Below are 24,701 nucleotides of genomic sequence, written 5' to 3'. Positions count from 1 at the left end.
GTTTCAGTAGCAGAGACTAGGCTTGGGCATTTTCACTGCCTCCGCCATGAATGATCTGTTGCCAGGGCCAAAGGCATTTCTGCCAGTTTTCATTATCTTCCTCTCCAAAACCACTGGGGAAGCATCTTTTTCTCATCCTTGCCAAAGGTTTTTCATAAGCCCTATGTGTGATAGCCCTCCAGCCGATTTTACTTTTCTTCCAGTTTCTTCCAGCTCTATCCTCTGGACATTTAGTGCAAGTTCTCGTGAGGCTTTTTTTAAGATAGTACAACTTTCACCAAAGGCCCAATTCCTGTGCAACTGGTCCTTACTGAGATGCGACTTTCATCTCTCCCATCTCAGAGTGAGAACCACCCCTTCCCGCACGGCGTGTCTAGGAGCTTCAGGAGAGGTCCTAGCCCTTCCTCGGTAGGTGCATGAACCTGATACTGGCTGCCAACTCCTGTGATTCACACCCTTCGAGGCCCAGCCCTAGCGACCCTGATGTGCTGGAATTCCCAAAATGAACTGTAACATTATACCGTACCTCAGGAACCCTGGCAACTAATAATATTCTACCCTCAGATAATATTATAAGATAATGATATTCTACCCTCAGACTCTACACTCTCCTTCTGAGATGCTGTGTTTGTGTCTAACCATGTTGTTCCTGCTTTTAGCCAGAGCTTACGACTTGTAATCAACCGTCTGAAATTAGTGCTGGCCCAATGTCCAATTCAAGCTGATTCAAGATAGTGGGTTCTCCTTCACCCCACACTCACCCAAGGCTGTGATCCTTTGAAACATACATTGAGCCCATTTATTTTCCAATACAAGTAGGCAAAGGAAAAAAAAAAACTAACAAATGACTTATTGTTTTAGAAAAGTCCATGGCACTGACATGAGGATAAACCCACTATGGCCATCATTCCTGAAGCCAGGGCCATCTGCTCTCAGTGGATGGCAGTCACTAGTTGATAAGGGGACAGCTCTCATGGGGCTTCAGCTGTGGTTGTGAGGTCAGATAAACGTGGTCATAAAATCTTCACCTCTTGTTTCCAGTATTCTCTTGAGACAAGCTTACCAATAAAATATTCCTCACTTAGCTGTGAAAGTGTGACAGTATAGGCTATTGATCTATTATCTTGTCGGGTATTGTTAAACATGAGATTTGGGGTTAAGTCCTTCTTTCCTCTCCTCCTTCTCTCACTTCTTCTCTCCCTCCCCTACCCCTCCTTCCCTCCCCAGGAATGGGCAAGGCTCTCTGTATGAAATTGGTCATGTTCTGTCTCTGGGCTATTATAAAGCAGTTGGATTTCCTCCTCTTTCCTTCCTCCCTCCCCATGAAAAGAGATGACACCTTAAGCCACTTCTATAACTGGGTTGCAGATCACAAAGCCCAATGTTCCAAAGGAGGCCTGTCCCATTTAGGGTTAATAGTCTGCATTTATTAAGAACAGGGCCACAAAATCCTAAATCCCCACATCTTACAACTCAGAAACACTAACATGGAGAATACCCTGATGGATTCAGGACATACATTTTCCTGAGACCAGTGGTTTGTGAAATATATTCTCCAACTGGCTGATCTCTTGAACAGTTGTTTGTCATAATCAGATTTTGAGACCATATATCTCCTTTCAAGTGATGATTGTGCTGTAACCTCTGGCTCCATCCGCATTTCTGGTCTGGGTAGAGCAGATCTCGGCGACGAATGAAAACCATGGCCGTCTTATCAAATAGCAGCAGTACTTGTTTTGTTTAATAGTGCTGGAAATTAGTTTTTCAGGCACTGATCTTGACAGGTCAGCTGTCAAAAGTGGGTGTCTGTGGCCATAAATTCATCGATCCCACAAAAAACATGCTGTCTGCAAAATACAAGAGGAAGTGAGAGCAGACATGCTCATGTACGAATGAAATGGTCTGCAGCCCTACGACTAAGTGTCAGGACTTCTTTGGGTAAAAGGTTTTTCTGGTTTCCCATTTATCAAGCCTATCAGCCTCATTTGGCTTTTATTGACTGCAACATTTTCCAGCATGCTGGATGGGGAGCAGAGCACCGGGCGCCCTCAGGATGCAGTGGAGGCAGTCTTTCCTAATCCTGGCTGGCTACAAGGCGGGGAATCCATTTAAAGGCGTCCTTTTACTTTTTAAAGAAAATTACACCGGAATCTTTCATTTGGACTGTGCATTTCTGTGTTCTGGTCTTATATATCAGGAGCTCAGAGGGATGGTCTCACCCGGATATGGTGACAGTTTACCACTCTGGCCGTGGGATTTGGGCAAGAGCACATGGCTCCGTGCACATAGGAAGATTCGCTCCGCCTGGAGCACGGGCTTCAGCCTGGTGTGAGGGAATAATGAACCTTCCTGCCCAACATCGATGGCCCTGGATCCCGGATCACGGTTGCACTTTGATGTGTTTCTAAGGCAGAATTTTGGTTTCTCTTTGAATTATTTTTTCTTTCCTTGTCTAGGAACAGGATGCCTAAAGGCCGGGGAGAGAGAAATCTGTATTAAAACAAAATAAAACAAACAAACAGACAAAAAACCTTTACGTTCTAAACACTTCTAGACAAAAAGATAAGGATGATAACAAGTTTTGAGGAATTTTATTTTTCCTCTCATGAAGTTCCACTTTGATTTAAAGCACCTTCTGGCATTCAGGTTGTCTGAATATTTGGTGAAATGAGTTGGTGCTGTTCCTCTTTTTTAGTGAAGAAAAATTGCTTATCTTCATGGATCTGTGCCTTGGCTGTGGCCACTTCCCGTCTTCCAACCCTACAGGTTTGTGGAGCCCTGCACCACCTCGGAGAGGCCTCAGAACAGGACATGCTATGGGGTAAAACTAGCAACAACATGCCTCGCCTGGGAGACGAGCCACTCCCAGGCCAGAGTTCCTTAGAGCCAGAGCACTGGTTTAATGGTTTCCGACTCTCAGATTGGCCTTGACATACTGACAGATAATTTCACTGCAATTATTTCTCCGACATTAAGTTTTCAGTCATATAAGGACATGTGATGGGATATTGCCTAATCATCTATGCTAGTTATTTTTATCAAAATCCTATTTTCCTTCCTATTAAAGTAGTGAAAAACCTGTTAAAAAACGAAGAGCACAGAGAAGGTAATAGTGATTATTTATAATTCCACTGCCTATTTGTAACACATATAGCCATGTATCACATTTTAAGGTATCTCCTCGCATATTTACCACTGCTTAAAAATAATTAAGGTTGTATTGTACACACAGTTTCATATCCTGATTCTTTATTTTTGTGATTCTTAATTAAGGTATTTTATAATAGATTATTTCAAGATTATTTTCTCTTTTGAACATCCTCTCACTGGTAGGCAGGAGAGAGATTTTCATTCCATTTTATAGATAAGAAAATGGAATCTTAGTGAAATTTAATTTACTGAACAAATATTTGTTGACTGCCTCCTACATTTCAGGCACTGTGTTGTCACTCAGATAAGCACATGTCAGGGTTAAGTAGCTCCATGCCTGGGCTAAGCAGTCATGGGGATGCAGGCAGCCACGTACATGCCCATTCCTGCTTCCTGAGTACACGTTGGAGCATCCAAAGAATGCAGGCAGTGAACCCTGTAACTCCATCCATCTGAGTTTGTCCTCTTCCCTTTGACCGGCATTTTAGTCCAGAGGCAGGAATAGATTGTGTGTCCCAGCACTATTTCTTGAGATCCAAGGGAGAAACAGCTATGCTATTTCCTTCTTGTTGTACCAACTCCCAGAATGTGGTATGTTTGGCATCTTTGATGTCCTTGAGCAGAATTCTGGGTAGATCTTCACCTGTTCTTTGCTGCAATGCCACCCCCTCCAAATTAATTAGTAGTGGTGGTGGTGGTGGGGCTCTTTGGTGTACATGATGATGCTTTTAACTAAATTGCTCATTTATCATTGCTAAGCATCCTATTTAGAATGGAGTGGGTGCTGGTGGGTATCATGTCCAAAGTGACAGCAAGAGACTGCAGGTTCCTTTCCAACTGGCTGTAGAACTCTATACCTTATTCTGATGGTTTTGCTTCAGGCCTCAGATTTTAGCATCTTCCAGGTGGAATGGGCCTTCAGGTCCTGGAACTGTGGCCTATGGTCAGGGCGCAGTGTGCAGACCCTGCTGCAGATGTCAGGACTGTGGGAAATGCTGAGGGAGTAGAAGCATCCTTAAGTGGAGCACTTGGTGGCTCCTTTAGGGCCCCAGTGGCATGTCTCCACAGAGGGGTACTTCTTCTGTCTGGGTTAAGTAGGGGTCTTGGATTTTCCTTGACAAACAGTAGATGCTGCCTGTGGAAGTTTGATCCTTTAACCCCTTGCTATTTAGATGGTGGTCCACACGCCATCAGCAGTGGCGTCACCTGGGAGCTTGTTAGACGTGAATAACCTCAGGCCTCCCGAGTGAGTAAGCGCGTGCAAAATCCCCAGGTGATTGGTGTGCATGTCATAGTTTGAGAATCACTGCTTTAATCTACCGCAGTGGTTCACAGTCTGGCTGTGCATTCAGATCACCCGGGGAGCTAAAATATCCATTTCTAGCCCACTACAGACCAATTAAATAAGAATCTCTGGAGGTGGGGTCCAGCCTTCAGTATATTTTAAAAGCCCTCTTAAGAAATCCTAATCTGCAGCCAAGTTAGCGGCCCAGAGACCTAGATGAGCAGGGGCCCTCAACCTTGATCTCGATATTAGGGTCATTGGGGAAGCATTATCACTCCCCACGCTCAGGCCCTGAGGTCCTGACTTAGTTGGCTTGAGATGGGGCTGAGTGTCTGCATTTTTTTTCTGTTTCCCCAATCAATGGTTGAGAATCATTGACCAGACAAAAGTCTTGCCGTTGTCATACAAATGCTGCATGGATGCAGCGAGGGGAAGCAGTCCCAAGGACAACTGTGTCTCTGTTGTTTCTGAGCCAGGCTAGGGTCTCATTGGCCACTTTTGGGTGTCAGTCAGAGATGCATCTAGCTATTGGACACACCCTGCAGGCATGGGAGAATATAGCAGATCCAAAGCACATTTGTTCTGTTACTAGCCTCTACCTGCGTATCAGGGAAAATGATAGAGCTTGCATCACAGTGAAAACAGGCAGGAGGCTCTTGGCCCTGCTTGTGATAGTCACCGGGTGCAAGACGAGCTGTGCACTTGGGTCTGCATTACCTGCTCTGCTGCTGAGCCTCATCCTGCTCATGGACACAACAATGGCTAAACTCAAGTACCCTGTGACCCGGGCAAGTCATAGGAGTAAGTTAAACAAAGAGGGTACTTTCTGGGATACACAGTGACTTGGCCTCCGTGGGTGGACAGAATAAAACTGGACATAAACATTCCTGCTAGAGACATGTTCTCACCACTTGATTTTCTTTTAGGGGGGTGCCGAGTTCTGGAGATCCAGGAAAGCTGACGGAGGAGATGGCCGCCTTCGTCTGTTCCATCTCTGTTCTCTTTAGGGTTTAAGATGGCTTTGGTCCTCTGGGAAACCCAGAGCTCTGCTGTCCACCTCCCTGCCTGACTCAGGACCCAGTTTAGGAGACGAGGTCCTAAGGAATGCACAGGGCCTGTTCCATCCCTCACACTCCCTTTTTTCTTTGCAGCTGGCTACGTGGGACTCAGAGAAGGGCCTGAACGGCAGCCTGCAAGAGAGGCCCATGGGCAGCCGCCTCCAAGGACTGACTCTCAAAGTGGTGACTGTCTTGGTAGGATCATGGGGATATTCTGGAAGCTTCACCATCCAGGCCTTTGAGTCAGTGGCTGCTTTCTATGTAATGCAGGGTTTGGAGAGAAGGGGGTCTTGAGGAGTGGTTGGAGCTTTCATTAAAGCCTTTCATTTAAGTAATAGTGAGGATGATGAGGGGAGAGTAGGATTGGAGATTCTGCCCCAGGGTCTCCGAGCCCTTCCACAAGAGCTCCCTGAGCTGCTCTAGACAAGGCCCTGTCATCCAGATCCACTCCGAGTGCTAGAGGGGCCCAGCTTCTCCACCTGTTCCTGTGTGTAAACTGCTCTTGACCTCATGCTAGTCCTTAGGAGAGCTGTGCTGGTGGCCAGGTCTCTAGAAAGGTGCTGGAGGAGGACATTCTTCTAGCACTCAGCACCACTGACGGGCCACGTGGCACAAGTTCAGAATGAAGACCATTGGGTAGATGCGATTTTTCTGCATGGTTATCCTGGAATCATAGACCTTTCCCATTTGTAAGAGACCTTAGAGGCATCTTCCTTTCAATTTCTTTTTTTCACATTTTTAAAAGAACTGTAGGAAATATTTTAGATTTATCTCTTATTGCCTGGGTCAGACATGTCCAAATGTTCCCTTTTGTCACAGCAGGCACTAGTGTCTCCTTGGCTCAGAAACCTTTGAAAGCAGCATTTGTGCATTCTCTGTGTGCACACCACTGAGAAGGCTTGTATTTTCCCAACAAAACTGAATTAATGAGATCTATCCATATTCCCCATGGCCGTTTGCCAAAAAGCCCCTTCTTGCTTAGTTTCACACAAGAAAGCAGGGGAATGGTGGGGAAGGCCGGGGTGTTTTCTAGGTGGTGGCCTTCCCTGCGTGTGATACAGCGCAGCATGTATGGGTGTGAAGGCGGCCTGGCTTTGGACTCAGGAACTGTGGGTTTGAATCCTGTCCTACCCTTTGACCTCTAGTCTGGCTTTGGCCCATTAATCAGCATTCATTTCCCAGTACAACCTGATAGATATAACACTTCCCTCGATCTAAAATCACAGAGCTCCGTTGGCATTTATTACCCTGGGTGAGAAGTGTCATATTTCTCATGTGGGTCTTGTTGAACTATGGTGTTTCCTAAGGACAGAGTCCTAGTTCCTCACGAATGCTACAGATGAAGAAATAGAAGCAAACCATGTTATTCTAGGAGCTGGGGTTTGGGGTTTGGGCTAACATAACGCAGGACAAGTAAATCTCCATCCTCCGTGTCGATCTGCTGGTGGGAGAGATCATCCTGCTCACAGTACCTTGAGTGTCCGTAAACTGCCTTTAGAAAAGGGCAGTGAAGTTTAGTATTTGTCCTAAATTTAGTCCTAATTGAGTGAACACAAATGTTCTAAAGTTAGGATTCATCAGATTGATCTCCCCGACAACACCCTGGAAATATGCATTATTGAACTTGTTATTTAATTGAAGAACATTCATTCTGTTGTCCTCAGGAAGAGCCTTTCGTGATGGTGGCTGAGAACATCCTTGGACAGCCCAAGCGCTACAAAGGGTTCTCCATAGATGTCCTGGATGCACTGGCCAAGGCTCTGGGCTTCAAATATGAGATTTACCAGGCCCCCGACGGCAGGTATGGTCACCAGCTCCATAACACCTCCTGGAACGGGATGATCGGGGAGCTCATCAGTAAGGTAGGTCCCCAAAGCAGGTCCGCAGGGAGGGGCACCCTAGTGTGTGGGGTAATATTGCAACTTGGCCCATGATGCAGCTGGAACCGTGGGGCCAGCTCAACGGACCACAGCCACCATTCTCCACACACCGGGGCCTCTTTTCCCCAAACCCCCTGCTACACCCATTTCTGCTCTTTGACCTTCCTGTTCCTTGGCGTGCTGTTTTCCCCCCCAGCCCATTGCTCTCACTCCTCCAAAGCCATCCCCTGGGCCTGCTCTGTAATACACCCTTCAAGAGACCCACCCCACCGTCGGCTGAAACGGGGGGCTACTGGTGAGAGGTTATTCTCCCATCCCTGGCAGACCACAGTGAGTGTGAAACGTGTGTGTGTGAATGAGTGTGTGCGTGTGTCTGCATCACTCTGCGTGGGTAGAGTGGCCTCCCCAGCTCCTCACACTCATTTCAAATCACCACTCTTCCTCCCTCCTGCAGAATCTGCATCCTCATTGAAGCACACGGCATGAAGCCAACTCACCACGCCCCGTCCCTCTCCTCGTCATCTCGTGATCTCTGGGTCATTTCCCCATGATCGTTTATGATGGTGGCACCTGACTCAAACCCTTCCTCTACAATATTGCTGCTTCCACCATTCTGACCATTTCTGCCATCCCTGGGGACAACCCTGGCTCCCAGTGCTTGGACCTCCTCATCGGCGGGGACCTTTGCCCTGCTCCCCCCAGCGTCCATGACGTGCATCTTGTCAGTGTCTTACCCGGCACCGCCACTAGCCCACTCCATGACCACAGCTTCCTGTCCTTCTTACTCTTCTGAGCCTTTCCTCCTATAACACAAGCTCTTTGCTTTTTAAACTTAAAAAGGCAACACTAGGCCCATCATGCCTCCAAATTTCTCTCAATCTTTTTTTAAAAACAACTTTATGGTGATGAAATTTACATACTACAAAATTTACCCATTTTAGATGTACAAGTCAATGATTTTTGGTAAAGGTATGAAGTTGTGCAACTGCTGTCGTGATCTAGGTTTAGAACATTTCCGGCACCCACTGAGATCTCCCGTTCCCATGTACGGTCAATGCCGTTCCCACCCCCAGCCCTGGGCAGCCATGAATCTCTTTCTACAGAGTTGCTTTAGTGAACATTTGCTGTAAATGGAGTCATGCGAGATGTGGTCTCTTGCGTCTGGTTCTTTCTGTGTAGCATCTGTATCTGAGGCTCTCCCTTCGCTTATATTTCTGTGCCTTCCTGCTGCTGCAGCCTTCCCTGCCCATGTGCCCTCTGTGGGTGTTTAACCAGAAACACCCCCGTCCCCTTCATCCCTTGTGAGTCCCTGTGTTCTTGCACCTAAACCCCGAATTGATTCTGTTATCTAACCTCTCGACCCTGATGTCCAGGTTGCTGCATGCAATTAGAGAAGAAAATTACAAATCTGTCCAGATCGACATAGGAAGTATGTGAGGTCTCCAATGTCAGCTGGACCTTCGGTAGAGCCTGAGTCTCTTGTCCTTTGTTGGGCCTCTTTGCTACGTCTCTCAGAGACTATTTAAGTTTATCTTTTTCCTTGAGCTACCTGATAATCCTCTATCCTTCTCAATTAAAAAACAAAAAAATATTGCACTTCTATATCAGGGAAAGAAATTGAGACTTCTGGGCATGAAATTCTATTTCTATTTCCTATGAAATTCACATCTACAGGCACCTGCACCCCCTCCAGAAGGGAGGGTCACCTCCTCCCTCCCCCATCAGCCTCTCCCACTGTCACAGGCCGACCCCTCCACCTGTGTCATGAGTCAATTCCCTTGTGCCTCTTTTGGGCCTTGCTGTATAAATCGATTTCTTTCCACCCTATATTATATACCTATCTTGCTCCACTAAATCTCTTTCTCAGGCCTTCAATATGTTCCAAACTGCCCTAATCCTTTTTAGGATCCTGGAGGTTGGGTTTCTGAGAAGAGAGGCAAGAACCAGAGATGCAGATGTGACAAGTGTAAGAGGAGAGCTGTGATGTGGTCACCTGCAACATTTCTTTTCTCTTTACTCTAGATATGTTGTTGGATTTCAGTTTAGTACATCAGTCTATCTGCCTCTAGCCCATATATTAAACTTTACAAAATCCTTCTATGTGTGTTTCCGCAATTTGAGCAGGTGGGTTGGATCAGTTGTTACAATTGGTCATTCTAAAGCAACCCTGGTTGCGCTGATGCCTCCCACTTGGGGGCCCAAGAGCCAAGATCAGGACGATGACTGTGCCTTTCAGTGTTCTTATGGTCTAAGGGGACTCCAGGCCCCATTATTACCTGCCTTCCACCTGTCTAGGCATGACCCTCTCAACCTCATCCCACAGTCTAGATCCATCTTAGTGTGATCTCTGTTTTTAAAATAAAGCCCATTTTGGAAAGCAAAAGTTTGGGGAGATAATTTTGAGGTCACAGTATAGTACGTCCTGAGAGGCTCTTTTTTATTTTATTCTATTTTTTTGAGATAGGATCTAGCACTGTTGCTAGGGCTAGAGTGCAGTGGCATCATCACAGCTCACTGCAACTTCAAACTCTTGGGTTTAAGTGATCTTCCTGTCTTAGCCTCCCAAAACAGCTGGGATTACAGATGCGTGCCACCACACTTGGCTAATTTTTTTAAAAAAATTTTTTGTAGAGACAGGGTCTCATGATTCCCCAGGCTGGTCTCTAACTTCTGGCCTCAAACGATCCTCCTGCCTTGGCCTCCAAAAGTGCTAGGATTACAGGCATGAGCCACCAAGCCTGGCCAGAGAGACTCTTGACAACATGGTTTTACTATAGGAAGAATCAACTCATGTGTCTGTAGGCCATGAGTTAAAGGTGGTAGAAGACAGAAATAGGTAGATGACCCCTTTATTCTTGGATTATTTTACTCTCTGGCATAGAGGCTGCTTGTAAAACCATCAGGGACTGATATGCTAATGAGATTCAATACAGTCATTACAACTCGCCATCCAACTTCTGAAGTCTTTAAGAAAAGAGAGAGGTTTTATGGGCTAGTGGAGTCTGGAGAGGCTCTATGGGGCAAATGGCGTGTGTCTGTGGCCTTGGTGTGTAGGAAGGATGCAGAGAGGCCAGAAAAAGATAGAAGGGCCTTCATGGTGGCAGGTGGAGGGTAGGGAAGAAAAAGGAGGAAGCTCAAGTTTGGTAGGGGGAACAGTAAGAAAGTGAGCAAAAGCTACAGTTCATAGAGGAATGAAGATGCTCTGCTAGACACTTTCCTCCAGAAGCGGTTTCCAGGAGTGTTAGGGGTGGGGAGAGAAATCTGTAGGGTGATGGAGGTAGCAACAGACAGCTTAGCATTGTGTTTTCCTTACAATATTCAGAGTCCACAGGGTGTCAGCTCTCAAATGCATTTCCCTGAACAGAACAGTTCGAAGGGCAGAGGGTAGACCTTGACCCAGGCTGGAACCCCGCAGTAAGCTGAGGATTGCCGTAGCCGATGGCGTGTTTGCCTTTCAGAGAGCAGACTTGGCCGTCTCTGCCATCACCATCACCCCGGAGCGGGAGAGCGTTGTGGACTTCAGCAAGCGGTACATGGACTATTCGGTGGGGATTCTAATCAAGAAGCCCGAGGAGAAAATCAGCATCTTCTCCCTTTTTGCCCCGTTTGATTTCGCCGTGTGGGCCTGCATCGCAGCGGCTATCCCTGTGGTCGGCGTGCTGATATTCGTGCTGAACAGGATACAGGCCGTGAGGGCTCAGAGTGCTGCCCAGCCCCGGCCGTCCGCATCTGCCACCCTGCACAGCGCCATCTGGATCGTCTACGGAGCCTTCGTGCAGCAAGGTACCTTCCTGGTTTCCCAATATTTGAATAGCGCCAGGGGCCCGGAAGCCTCATCCGTTGGCAAAGTTCTCAGACGCGTTTTACCAAAGTCATTTTACATGCAATCTTGTCTAATCTCTAGGACAGCACTAATATCACGTTGCGCCCAAATTCTCGGAGAATATCAGACAGAAATTAAATGAAACAACAGCAAGGAACTCAACTTTAAATTCTGATCCTCCACTTTAGATAAAATTAACTTTGGAGTTCTGCTTTGCACCTTTCTCCCCTCCCACCTTAGAAGGATTGCTCTGCACATGAGATTGTCAAATGAAACTCTCAGCCTTGCTTAAATTTGAAGACTTAATGGGGAAAAAAAATCACAATTGTGTTGCAATCATCTAAGCGGTACTCCAGCCATGCTTGAGATACAAACTCTCCTGCCCCTGAGGCATCTGGATAGCTCTTCTATCCAGTGGTGAGTTACAGGATTGGGCAATTTTGACTGGAAACAGCAAATTGCGAAGTTCCTAATGTGAGTCTTGGCCCTCTTTGCACTGTGGCAAAAGCTTTGTGCGGTTATGTAAGGAGAATAGGCAGTGAGAAGCTTTCTTCTGCTACCACCTAAGGGACCAGGGAGAAATAACTGGCCTCAAAGAGGCAGCTTCTGACCGAAAGCCACATGCAATGATTTCTGAAAATCCTGGGGGAAAAGGCTGTCGAGTGAGAGCTGAATATTAATAAAAATGATATGGTACATCTCATTTTGAGGTTTAAAAGAAAGTTAGGGCTCCTTCCAGGTAGTAAGTAATTCTATATTTACAGAATTCCTAAGTCTATTCTATGTGAATTTGAGTTGCAGCCCTAGAAGTTCTTACCACTGTGAGATAGAATCTTCTAATCGGAAGATTTTGATATTTAGAACTCTATCCATGGTGCATTAATGAACTTGTATAGGTAGAAGGCCAATCCTAACTTTTCCATATTTTGTGGTCCTCCGTCCCTTTCCAAGATTGGTGGTTTTAGGACCCTTCCCAGAATTGGCACAGTCCCCTAGACCAGCTGGCAGTCACTTCCTGGTCCCCAGCCCATCGCCAGTGGCGGCCTGTGTGCCTGGCCACAGGGTGGAGCATCTCCATGGAGATGGGAGAGCAGAGGCCCCCGGCCAATCTGCCTTGCCTGCCTCCTACAGGTGGTGAATCGTCCGTGAACTCCGTGGCCATGCGCATCGTGATGGGCAGTTGGTGGCTCTTCACCCTCATCGTGTGCTCCTCCTACACAGCCAATCTCGCTGCCTTCCTTACAGTGTCCAGGATGGACAACCCCATAAGGTAAGCCTAGTTCTCCTTCTAGACTGGAACCATCAGCCCTGAGAGGCATTAACAAGGATACAAAGCTGTCTGGGGCAGCCATGTGTTATGGAGAAAGCCTGGGGGGCAGAGACAGACTCACATCATGGATCTGCAAATTGATGATCTCCCAGAATCTTTAGTGCATGGAGAAGAGCTTCACTCCTGTTGTGTTTTAGCTCTTGCATAATTACATAAATGTATAAATTCATTAAATAATATTTCTCTAAAATTGCAATGCTGCCTACAAAACTAATAAATCAAGACATTAAAATTAAATTATATTTTCTCAGACATTTAAACATTGATTACAAACTCATTTAATAAAAATTTTATAAACATTTAGTTAAAATTAATTAAAACCAGAAGTCTAATGTATTTTTCCAATCTTTAAATACCTTAAAATGATTTTAAGGACATGCCGGTTATCATAATGATTAGAAAACGTATTTCACTTACATTTATAAAATTATTGAAACCAAAGACTAAAAATTGTCTTCATTTTTACAAAATGTTAAAATTATGGCATGATAGAGTGAGTTTAATGTAGTGAAATGACTGTTGGAAATGCCTTTATTTTATTATCAGATTCTCAAATACAGTGTAAATTACAAAAGAACTTGAACAAAGTGAACGTGTGTTGGATATATGGTTGCTGAAGTGGCCACAGGCACGGATCTATTCTGTACTTCACTGGGTGCATTACTGGCTTCAGTATTAACTCTCACGTGAGCTCTCATCGTGGTTTTCTGAGGTCCTGCCTTTAGTAACTTCTCCTTCAATCCATCATGTTCACTACGATCATAGTGGTTCTTTTGGTCCACAGCTCTAATCAAGCTGTCCATACTCAACCAGCTTCTATGCCTCTCAACTGTCTATTTAAAAGAGTTCTAACTCCTTGACTAGGATTCAAGATTCAGTATGATATTGTCTAGTATCTTTATTGAATTGGCATTTTTATCGAGGTAATTATAGATTCACATACAGTTACAAGAAATAATGCACAGAGGTCTCCTAGGATCCTTGCCCCAGTTTTCCTGAGGATAACATTTTGCAAAATTCTAGTATCATATCACAGCCAGGGTATCGACATTGATACAGTCGATTGATTTTATTCATATTTCTCCCCTTGTGCTCACCTCTGTGTGTATGTATGCACGTAAGTGCGCACTTCATTCTATACAATTTTATCACATGTGGATTTGCGTATCTGTCACCACAGTAAAGATACTGAACAGGTCCATCGCCACAAGGGTCCCTTGCGTTGCCCTCTTATAACCACCCCCACCTCCATTACATTTCTTCCCCTGCCACCCTGTCCCCAACCCCTGGAGACCATGCATGGTCCCCCATTTCTGAAATTTTTGTCATTTCAAATGTTGCATAAATGGAATTGTATCTTTTGGCTTTGGCTTTTTCACTTGGCACAATTCCTTCAAGATTCATCCAGGTTTCTGTGCATGTAGATACCTCACTGCTTTTTGTGGATGAGTAGTACCCCATGTACCCCAGTTTGTTTAACCATTTGTCCACTGCAGGACATCTGGGTTGTTTCCAGTTCTTGGCAATTATGAATAAAGCTGCTACTAACGTTTGTGTGCACATTTTTGCATAAAGGTAAGTTTTCATTTACATGTGATAAATCCGCAGGAGTGCAGTTGCTAGGTCTTGTGACAGTTGCCTGTTGAGTTTTGTAAGAAACTGCCAAACTACTTTCCAGAGTGACTGGACCATTTTACATTTGTGCTAGAGATGTAGGTATTATCCAGTTTTTCTGTGTCTTTGCCAACATTTGGTGTTGTCGCTATTTTTCATTTCACCATTCTGATAGGTATAGAGTGACATCATATTGTGGTTTTAATTTGCATTCTCCTAATGACTAATAATATTGGACACTTTTTCACATACCTATTTGCTATCTATCTGTCCTCTTCAGTGAAATATCTGTTCTTATCTTTTGCCCATTTTCTAAATGGATTATTTGATTATCACTGTTGAGTTTTTAAAGTTCTTTATATATTTTAGATACTAGTTATTTGTCAGATGTGTGGTCTAGAAACATTCTTTCCCACTCTGTAGCTTGTCTTTTCAACCTCCTAACAGGATCTTTCACAGAGAAAAATTCCTAATTTTTGATGAGGCTCAATTTAGAAACTTATTCTTTCATGAAGTATTCTTTTGATGTCAAGACTTTGCCAAGCCTGAGACCCTGAAGATTTTCTCTTGTTTTTTTTTTCCTAAAACATTTATAGTTTACATTTTACATTTCAGTCTACAATCAACTTTGAGTTAATTTTTGTATAAACTTTGAGATTTAGGTTGAGCCCCCCACCGCCGTATTTTTGTCTGTGGATACACAATGGCTCCAGCACTATCTGTTGAAAAGACTATCCTTCTTCCATTGACTACATATACATATGCATATACACTATAATATACATATTATGAAATGATTATCACAATCAAGCTAAGTAAGATATCTTATCACCTCACATAGTTATCACTGTTTTTTGTGTGTGATGAGAACAGTTAAGATCTACTATCTTAGCAAATTTCCAGTATATAATGAAGTATTATTAACTACGGCCACCATACTATGCATTAGATCTCCAGAACTTATTCATCATACCTAATTGAAATTCCATAATTCATTGACCAAAACCTCCCCATTTCCCCAACCCCACAGTCCCTGGCAAGCACCATTCTACCCTCTGTTTCTGTGAGTTCAACTGTTTTAGATTCCAAATACAAGTGAGATCATGCAGTATTTGTCTTTCTCTGCCTGGCTTATTTGGCTTAACATGATGTCCACTAGATTTATCCATTTTTTGCCAAAAATGACAGAGTTTCCTTCTTTTGTAAGGCTGGATAATATTATGTTGTATGTACACACACACACATACATACCCATCTATCTATCTCACATTTTCTTTATTTAATTATCTGTGGATGGAAACAGGTTGATTCCACATCTTGTTCATTGTGAATAATGCTTCAGTGAACATGGGAGTGCAGATATCTCTTCAAGATACTGATTTCATTTCCTTTGGATATATACCAGGAAGTGGGATTGCTGGATCCTGTGTTAGTTCTATATGTAAGTTTTTGAGACGCTCCATACTATCATATTTTTCCGTAATGGCGGTACCAATTTGCATCCCCATCACCAGTGTATGGGGTTCCCTTTTCTCCACATTCTTGACATCACTTGTTATCTTTTGTCTTTTTCATACTGGCCATTCTGACAGGTGTGAGGTGATACCTCATTGTGGTTTTGATTTGCATGTCCCTGATGATTAGTGATGAACGTCTTTTCATATACCTGTTTGCCATTTGTATGTCTTGTTTTGAGAAATGTTATTTGAATCCTTTGCCCATTTTAAATTGAGTTATTTGTTTTCTTGCTATTGAGTTGCTTGATTTCCTTATATATTTTGAATATGAACACATTATCAGATGTATGGTTGGCAAATATTTTCACCCATTTTGTAGTTGTCTCTTCACTCTGTAGATTATTTACTTTGCTGTGCATAGGACTTTTAGTTTGATGCAAACTCATTTGTCTATTTTGCTTTTGTTGCCTGTGCTTTGGAGGTCATATCCAAAAAATCATTGCCTGATGTTAAAAACATTTCTTCTTCTGGAATTTTTACAGTTTCAGGTCTTATGCATAAGTGTTTAATTCATTTCGAGTTGATTTTTGTATATGGTGTGAAATAAAGGTCTATTTTCATTTTTCCATGTGAATATTCAATTTTCCCAACACCATTCATTGAAGAGATTGTCTTCACCATTGTATATTCTTGGCAAGTTTATCAAAAATCAGTTGACTGTAAATGCATGGATTTATTTCTGAGCTCTATTCTCTTCCACTGGTCTATGTATCTGTTTATATTCCAATGCCATACTGTTTTGATTATTGTAGCTTTTAACTGTATTTTGAAATTAGGTAATGTGATCCCTCTAGCTTTGTTCTTTTTGCTTAAGATTGCTTTGAATATTCAGAGATCTTTTGTAGTCCCATAGCAACTTTAGGACTGTTTTTTCTATTTCTGTGAAAAATGTCATTAGAATTTTGGTAGTGGCTGCACTGAATCTGTAGGTTGTTTTGGGTAGTATGAACATTTTAACAGTATTAATTTTTCCAATCCATGAACATGGAATATCTTTCCAGTTATTTACATGTTTTTCAATTTCTTTTACCAATGTTTTATAGTTTTCAGCATGCAGACATATCATCTTTCACCTCCTTGATTAAATTTATACCTAAGAATTTAATTTGTATGCTAATTTAAATGGGATTCCTTTCTTGATTTATTTTCCAAATAGTTTGTTATTAGTGTATAGAAACATACTTAATTTTTATATGTTAATTTTGTATTCTACAAATTTACTGCAACGAGTTATTAGTTCCTACACTTATTTGGTAAAGTCTTTAGGGTTTTCTGTTTAGAAGATCATGTCATCTGCAGACACAATTTTACTTCTTCCTCTCTGATTTGAATGCCCTTTATTTCTTTTTATTGCCTAATTTCTCTGACTAGGACTTCCAGTACAATATTGAATAGATGTGGTGCCTTTTTGTCTTGCTCCTGATCTTGGAGGAAAAGCTTTCAGCTTTTCACTATTTAGCATGTTAGCTGTAGGCTTGTCATATATGGTGTTGAGGTACATGACTTCTATTTCTAATTTGTTGTAAGTTTTATCATTAAAGAATGAATTTTCATAGAGCCACTTTTGCTCTTTTGGGTAGATGCCCAGTAATGGGATTGCTGAGTCAAATGGTAGTTCTACTTGTATCTCTTTAAGGTATCTCCATATTGCTTTCCACAGAGGTTGCACTAGTTTGCAGTCCCTCCAGCAGTGTATGGGTGTTCCTATGTCTCTGCATCCACGCCAACATTTATTGTTTTGGGTCTTTTTGATAAAGGCCAGTCTCACTGGAGATAGGTGATATCTCATTGTGGTTTTGATTTGCATTTCCCTGATGATTAGAGATGTTGAGCAAAAGACACCTGCACTCGAATGTTCATAGCAGCACAATTCACAATTGCAAAGATGTGGAAACAACCCAAGTGTCCATCAATACATGAGTGGATTAATAAACTGTGGTATATGTATACCATGGAGTACTATTCAGCTTTAAGAAACAATGGTGATATAGCACCTCTTATATACTCCTGGAAAGCCCTGGAACACATTCTACTAAGCGAGGTATCCCAAGAATGGAAAAACAAGCACCACATGTACTCACCATCAAACTGGTATTAGCTGATCAACATTTAAGTGCACATATAAGAATAACATGTATTGGATGTCGGGCAGGGGGAGGGGGAGGGGGAGGAGGGGACGGGCATACACACAAACAATGAGTGCGATGCGCACCTCCAGGGGAAGGGCCACACTTGAAGCTCGGACTTGGCGGGGAGGGAGGGTAAGGGCATCATACGTAACGTAATCATCTGTACCCCCATAACATGCTGAAATAAAAATTAAAAAAAAAAAGAATGAATTTTTTAAAATGTATTTTTTTCTGCATCTTTGAGATGAACATATAATTTTTATTCTTCAATCTGTTAATGTGGAATATCATATTTATTGATTTGTATATGTCGAAATATCCTTGCATCCTATGGATAAATTCCATTTGATCATGGTATATGATCCTTTTAATGTGCTGTTAAATTTAGTTTGTTAGTATTTTGTTGAAGATTTGTACGTCTATTAATATGTTAGGGATATTAGCCTGTAATTTTCTTTACTTCTAGTGTCTTTTTCTGGCTTTGGGATCAGGGTAATGGTGGCCTCATAAAATGAGTTTGGAAGTGTTCCCTCCAATTTTTTGAAAGAGTTTGAGAAATATTGGGATTAATTTTTTAAAAGTGTTTGGTAGAATTCACCAGTGAAGCCATCAGGTCCCAGGCTTCTCTCTTTTTTTTTTTTTAAGACAGGCAGCTAAAGTTTATTATAGCAAAGGATATCAAACAAGACCAGTGGAAAACCAAGATAGGTATTGGCAGAGTGCAGAGAGGCACAATCTTCCAAATGCTTCCTGGGTGAGGGTTACATGCATGCTCTTTCTCTACAACTGCAAGCTGCAGTGATGAGACACTTGTGAGATGCATCTATCCAAGGAAGCCTATCATTCACTGATGTTCATGTGTATGAAATCAGCTTTCATCCTGGATGACTCTAAGCTGAGCCTCAGAGTCTTCAGTCTTGAGTCCAGAGTTTCTAAAGGAAGCTGATCACATAGGACGTCCCTGGTACATATGTACTATACAACCAGCCATGATGTGAACCTCTAGCCAGGTACCAGGTGCATATCATAAGTCTTTATGTTTACTTTAAACTATGCTGCTAGTGTCTGTTGCATCCTCCCCAGTTCCCCAGGTGCACAAAATAGCATTATTGATCAGTGACAGTGTGAGCATTCCAACATTTAGTTCTCTGACCAAAGCCACAGGACAGTGCCAGCTCCAGGTGTCCCCTGCGATAAGCGAGGATTCTTTGTTGGGAAGTTTTTGATTACTGATTCAATCTCCTTACTCACTATTGGTCTGTTCAGATTTTCTATTTCTTCAACATTTAATCTTGGAAGGTTGTATGATTCTAGGAATTTATCCATTTCTTCTAGGTTATTCAATTTTGTTGGTGTGTAATTATTCCTAGTTGTCTCTTATGACCCTTTGTATTTATTTCGGTTATCTCCTCTTTTATTTACAATTTTATTTTATTTATTTGAGCCTTTTCTTTTTTATTATAGTCTAACTAAAGGTTCATCAATTTTGTTTATCCTTTCAAAAAGCTAATTCTTGGTTTCATTGATCTTTTCTATTATTTTACTAGTCTTTGTTTTATTTATTTCTGCTCTGATCTTTATTATTTCCTTCTTTCTACCAACTTTGGGCTTAGTTTATTCTTCTTTTTTTAAGTTCCTTGAGGTATAAAGTTAGGTTATTTATTAGAGATTTTTCTTTATTCTTAATGTAGTGTTTATCACGATTAACTTCCATCTTAGAACTGCCCTGGCTGCATTCCATAACTTGGTATGTTGTGTTTCCATTTTCTTTTGTCTCAGGATATTTTTTGATATTCCTTTTGATTTCTTCCTTGACCCACTGGTTGTTCAGGAGTGTGTTGTTTAATTTCCAATTTTCCTCCTGTTGTTGACTTCTAGTTTCATGGCATTGTGGACGGTAAAAATACTTGATATCATTTCAATCTTCTTAAATTTGTTAAACTCATTTTGTGGTCTAACATGTAATCTGTCCTAGAGGATGTTTCATGTGGGTTTGAAAAGAATGTGTGTCCTGTGGCTGTTGGACGGAATGTTCTGTGTATGTCTGTTAGGTCCATTTGGTCTATAATGTTGTTCAAGTGTGTTCTTTACTTATTGATTTTTTGTCTGGATGATCTATCCATTGTTGAAAGTCGGGTATTGAAATCCCCTACTATTCTTGTATTGCTGTCTGTCCCTTCAGTTTTGTTAACATTTTCTTAATATATTTATGTGTTATGATGTTGGGTGCACTTAGCAAATTGACCCTTTTATCGCTACATAATGATCTTCTTTATCTCTCATAACAGTTTTTGACTTAAAGTCTATTTTGTCTGACATAGGGATAGCCACCTATCTTCTCTTTTGGCTACCATTTACATGGAGTATCTTTGTCCATCCTTTTACTTTCAGTCTAGTTGTCTTTGAATCTACAGTGAATCACTTGTACATCACATATAGTTGGATCATGTTTTCTAATTCACTCTGCTAATCTCTACTTTTAAATGGAGAGTTTAGTCCATTTATATTTAATTTAATTCTGATAAGGAAGAAGGACTTACTTTTACCATTTTGCTATTTGATCTCTATATGTCTTATATTGTTTTGGTTCCTCATTTTCTCCATTACTGCCTTCTTTTGTGTTAAGTAGAGTTTACCATTTTAACTCCCTCGTTTCTTTATATGTGTGTGTGTGTGTGTGTGTGTGTGTGTGTGTGTGTGTATGTAAAGGTTGCCCTGAGAATTATAATTAACATCTTAATTTATAATAACTTATTTTGGATTAATACTAACTTTAGTTTAATAACATACAAAACTATGCTCCTGTATAGTTCTGTTCCACCCATACCCAACCCCCAATTTTTTTAATGACACTCTTGGATGTGTTCCTTTTTAGGAGGTAATTTTACTAATTCAAATTTATTCAATGGATAGGATTCTGTATTTAGTTTTTAAACTGTTATTGGTTTTTATTTATTGAATAAACTTAATTTTTAAAACAACTTTAGATATTAGAAGATATTATTAAAATACACATTTATTATTTTTAAAATTTTTATTTGTAAAATTGTGGTAAAATATACATAACATAAAATCTATTATTTTAATCATTTCTAAATGTATAGTTCATGGCACTACGTATGCAGACATTGTCTGCAACCATCATTACCATCCATCTCCTAAACACATCTTTTTTTTCCAAAATATTAAAGGAGTACAAATGTTTTTGTTGCATGGATTGCTTTTGTAATGCTTGGGTCAGGGCTGTAAGTGTGCCCATCACCCGAATGTATTCACTGTACCTGTTAGGTAGGTTTTGCTCCTCCCCGCTGTCCCCCTTGATTTCCAATGACTTTTACTTCCCTTTGTGTCCATGTGTACCCCCTCGCTAAAGTCTTCATCTTGCAAAACTGAGAATCTGCACCTATCAAGGAATAAATCTGCACCTATTGCCCACTTCCTCTAGACTCTGGAAACCACCATTCTATTTTCTGTCTCTAGGAATTTGACTACTCTGAGTACCTCATTTAAGTGGAATTATATACTCTTTGTCCTCTTATGAGTGGCTTATTTTATTCAGCCTGTCTTCAAGGTTCATCCATATTCTGGCCCTGCCGTCCCCAACCCCTGAGGCTGTGTGCCGGAAACAGTCCGTGGCCTGTGAGGAACCAGGCCTCACAGCAGGAGGGGAGCAGTGGGTGAGCAAGCGAAGCTTCATTTGTGTCTACAGCTGCTCCACTCTCCATTGCTGGCATCACTGCATAAGCTCCACCTCCTGTCAGATCAGTGGCGGCGTGAGATTCTCATAGGAGCTCAAACCTACTGTAAACTGCACATGTGAGCGAACTAGATCTAATGCCTGATGATCTGAGCCAGAGCTGAGGCTGTGATGCTAGCTCTGGGGTGTGGCTGCAAATACAGATTGTCATTAGCAGAGAGATTTGACTGCACAATAAATGTAATGTGCTTGATTCATCCCTAAACCATCTCCTGCCCCCAACGCTGGTTCGGTGGAAAAATTGTCCTCTATAAAACCGGTTCCTGGTGCCAAAAAGGTTGGGGACCGCTGTTCTAGCCTATGTCAGTTTCCTTCCTTTTTAGCTGAATAATATTGTGTTGAATGTATGTATCATATTTTGTTTATCCATTCATCTGTCAGCGAACTCTTAGATTGCTTTCACATTTTAGCCATTTTGAATAATACTGCTGAAAACATGGGTGTACAAATATCTGTTTGAGCCCCTGCTTATAATTTTTTGTTGTACAAAACCAGAAGTGGAATTACTGGATCATATGGTGATCCTATGTTAAATGTTTTTGAGGAAATACCATACCATTTTCTGCACCTGCTACATCGTTTCACATTCCCACCAGCAATGCACAAAGATTTCAGTTTATCCACATTCTAGCCAACACTTGTTGTTTTCTGATTTTTTTTAATAGTAGTCATTCTAATTGGTGCGAAGTAGTATCTCATTGTGGTTTTGACTTGCATTTCCTTAATGATTAAAATGTTAAGCATTTTTTCATGTGTTTATTGGCCATTTGCATATCTCTTTTGGAGAACTGTCTGTTTAAGTCCTTCGCCTAATTTTTAATTGGATCATTTTGTTGTTGTTGTTATTAAGTTGTAGAATGTTTATGCATTCTGGATATTAATCTATTATCAGATATATGATTTGCAGATATTTTTCCTATTCTGTGGGTTGCCTTTTCACTCTGTTGATAATGTCCATTGATGCAGAAAAGTTTATAATTTTGATGAAGTTCAAAATATCTATTTGTCTCTTGTTGTCTGTGCTTTTGGTGTAATATCCAAGAAATCATTGTTAAATCTAATGTTATGAAGCTGTTCTCTTATATTTTCTTTTAAGATTTTTATAGGTTTAGGTCTTACATTTAGGTTTTTGATCCATTTTGAGGTAATTGTTTGTGTGATATAAGGTAAGTGTGCAACATCATTCTTCTGCATGTGGATATCCAGTTTTCCCATTACCATCTGTTGAAAAGACTGTCCTTTCCTTGTTGAATTGTCTTGGCACCCTTGTGGAAAATTATTTCACCACACATGAGAGGGTTTATTTCTGGGATCTCTATTCCATTCCAGTGATCTACATATCTATCTTCATACCAGTAACATATTGCTTTGATTACATGGATTTAGAGTATGTTCTGAAATCAGGAAGTGGGAGACCTTCAGCTGTGTCGGGCCCGTTGTGATTCCCTATGAATTTTAGGATGGATTTTTCTATTTCAATAGAAAATTTCAGTAACAGTGAAATTTTGGTAGAGGTTGGATTGAATTTGTAGATCACTTTGGGCAGTATTGTCATCTTAACAATATTAAGCCTTCCAATCCCTGAACCCAAAATGTCTATTTATTTGTGTCTTCTTTAATTTATTCCAGGAATATTTTGTAGTTTTCAGGGTATAGATCTTTTGGCTCCCTGGTTAAGTTTATTCTTAAGATTTTTATTTTTTGATATTATTGTAAATGGAACTGTTTTGTAATTTTCTTTTCAGATATAATATTTCATTGTTAATGTATAGAAACAGACTGATTTTCGTGTGTTCAGTTTTATACTGTAACTTTGCTAAATTTTTTTATTAGTTTTAACAGGGATGTGTGTCTGTGTGTGTGTGTGTGTGTAATTTTAGTGTTTTTTACCTATATAATCATGTTGTTGAGAATGGTAATACTTTACTTCTTCTTTTCTAATTTGAACGTCCTTTATTTCTTTTTATTGCCTAATTACTTGGCTAGTACTTCTAGCACTATGTTGAATAAAAGTGATGAAAGTGAGAGTCCATGTCCTGTTCCGAATCTTAGAGGAAAAGTTTTCAGTCTTTCATCATTGACTATGATGTTAGCTGTGGGTTTCTTATATATGCCCTTTTTTATATTGAGCTAGTTTCCTTCTCTTCCTAGTTTGTTCAGTGTTTTTTTCTTATCATGAAAGGGTATTTACTAGTGTCAATTTTTTTTCTGCATCAATTGAAATGATAATGTTTTTATTTTTTCTTAATTCTGATTGAACCATCCTTGCATTCCAAGAATAAATCCCACTTGGTAATGATGTTTAATCCTTTTCATATGCTGTTGAATTCAGATTGCTAGAAATTTGATGAGGACTCATCAGGAATATTGATCTGTAGTCTTCCTTTCTTTTAGTATCTTTGTCTGACTTTGGTATTACAATAATGCTGACCTTGTAGAATAAGTTAGGAAGTGTTCCCTCCTCTTTGGTTCTTTTTTATAAGAGTTTAAGAAGAATTGGTGTTCATTATTCTGATGTTTGGTAGGATTGACCAATGAAGCCATCTGGTGCTGGGTTTTCCTTCTTGGGAGGTATTCGATTACTAATTCAATCTCCTTGCCAGTTATAGGTCTATTCACATTTTCTATTTCTCATCATTATATAGTCTCAGTAAGTTGTATGTTTCTAGGAATTTGTCTATTTCTTCTAGGTTATCCAATTTATTGGAATACGGTTATTCATAATACTCTCTTATAACCCATTTTATTTCAGTAAAGTTGGTGGTAATGTCCCTTCTTTCATTTCTGACTTTAGTTACTGAGACTGTTCTCTCTTTTTTTCTTAGTCAAGGTAGCTAAAGGGTTTGTCAATTGTGTTTATCTTTTTGAAGAACCAAGTGTTTGTTTTGTTGAGTTTCTCTATTTTTCTATTCTATATTTTATTTATATCTGCTCTTTTGTTTATTATCTTATTCCTTTTGCTAGTTCTGGGTTTAGTTTGTTCTTCTTTTTCTAGTTCCTTAAGGTGTAAAGTTAGGCTGTTGATTTGAAAGCTTTCTTCCTTTTCAATGTATTAATAAATATACTTAGCTGTAACTTTTCCTCTTAGGACTGTTAATTTTTCTGCACCCAATACATTTTGGCATATTGTGTTTTCATTTTCATTTTTCTGAAGATAT

The 24,701-nt window shown here is 40.9% G+C and overlaps 1 protein-coding gene across 1 annotated transcript in view; it reads left to right on the top strand.

Annotated features, from left to right (window-relative positions):
- The window catches only part of LOC105813375 (glutamate receptor ionotropic, delta-1), a 547,286-nt gene that overhangs the window by 424,671 nt on the left and 97,914 nt on the right, over positions 1 to 24,701 (top strand). The window contains exons 7-10 of the mRNA XM_012648023.1: positions 5,587 to 5,688; positions 7,158 to 7,355; positions 10,832 to 11,156; positions 12,328 to 12,466. Of these exons, the coding sequence (XP_012503477.1) occupies positions 5,587 to 5,688; positions 7,158 to 7,355; positions 10,832 to 11,156; positions 12,328 to 12,466 (764 nt within the window). The remainder of the gene's footprint in view (positions 1 to 5,586; positions 5,689 to 7,157; positions 7,356 to 10,831; positions 11,157 to 12,327; positions 12,467 to 24,701) is intronic.

This window comes from Propithecus coquereli, unplaced genomic scaffold (assembly GCF_000956105.1).
Source record: "Propithecus coquereli isolate 6110/MARCELLA unplaced genomic scaffold, Pcoq_1.0 Scaffold109, whole genome shotgun sequence".
Lineage (NCBI taxonomy): Eukaryota > Metazoa > Chordata > Mammalia > Primates > Indriidae > Propithecus > Propithecus coquereli.
Note: the sequence above shows the minus strand (reverse complement) of the source record. Positions and strands in the feature narration are given on the sequence as shown.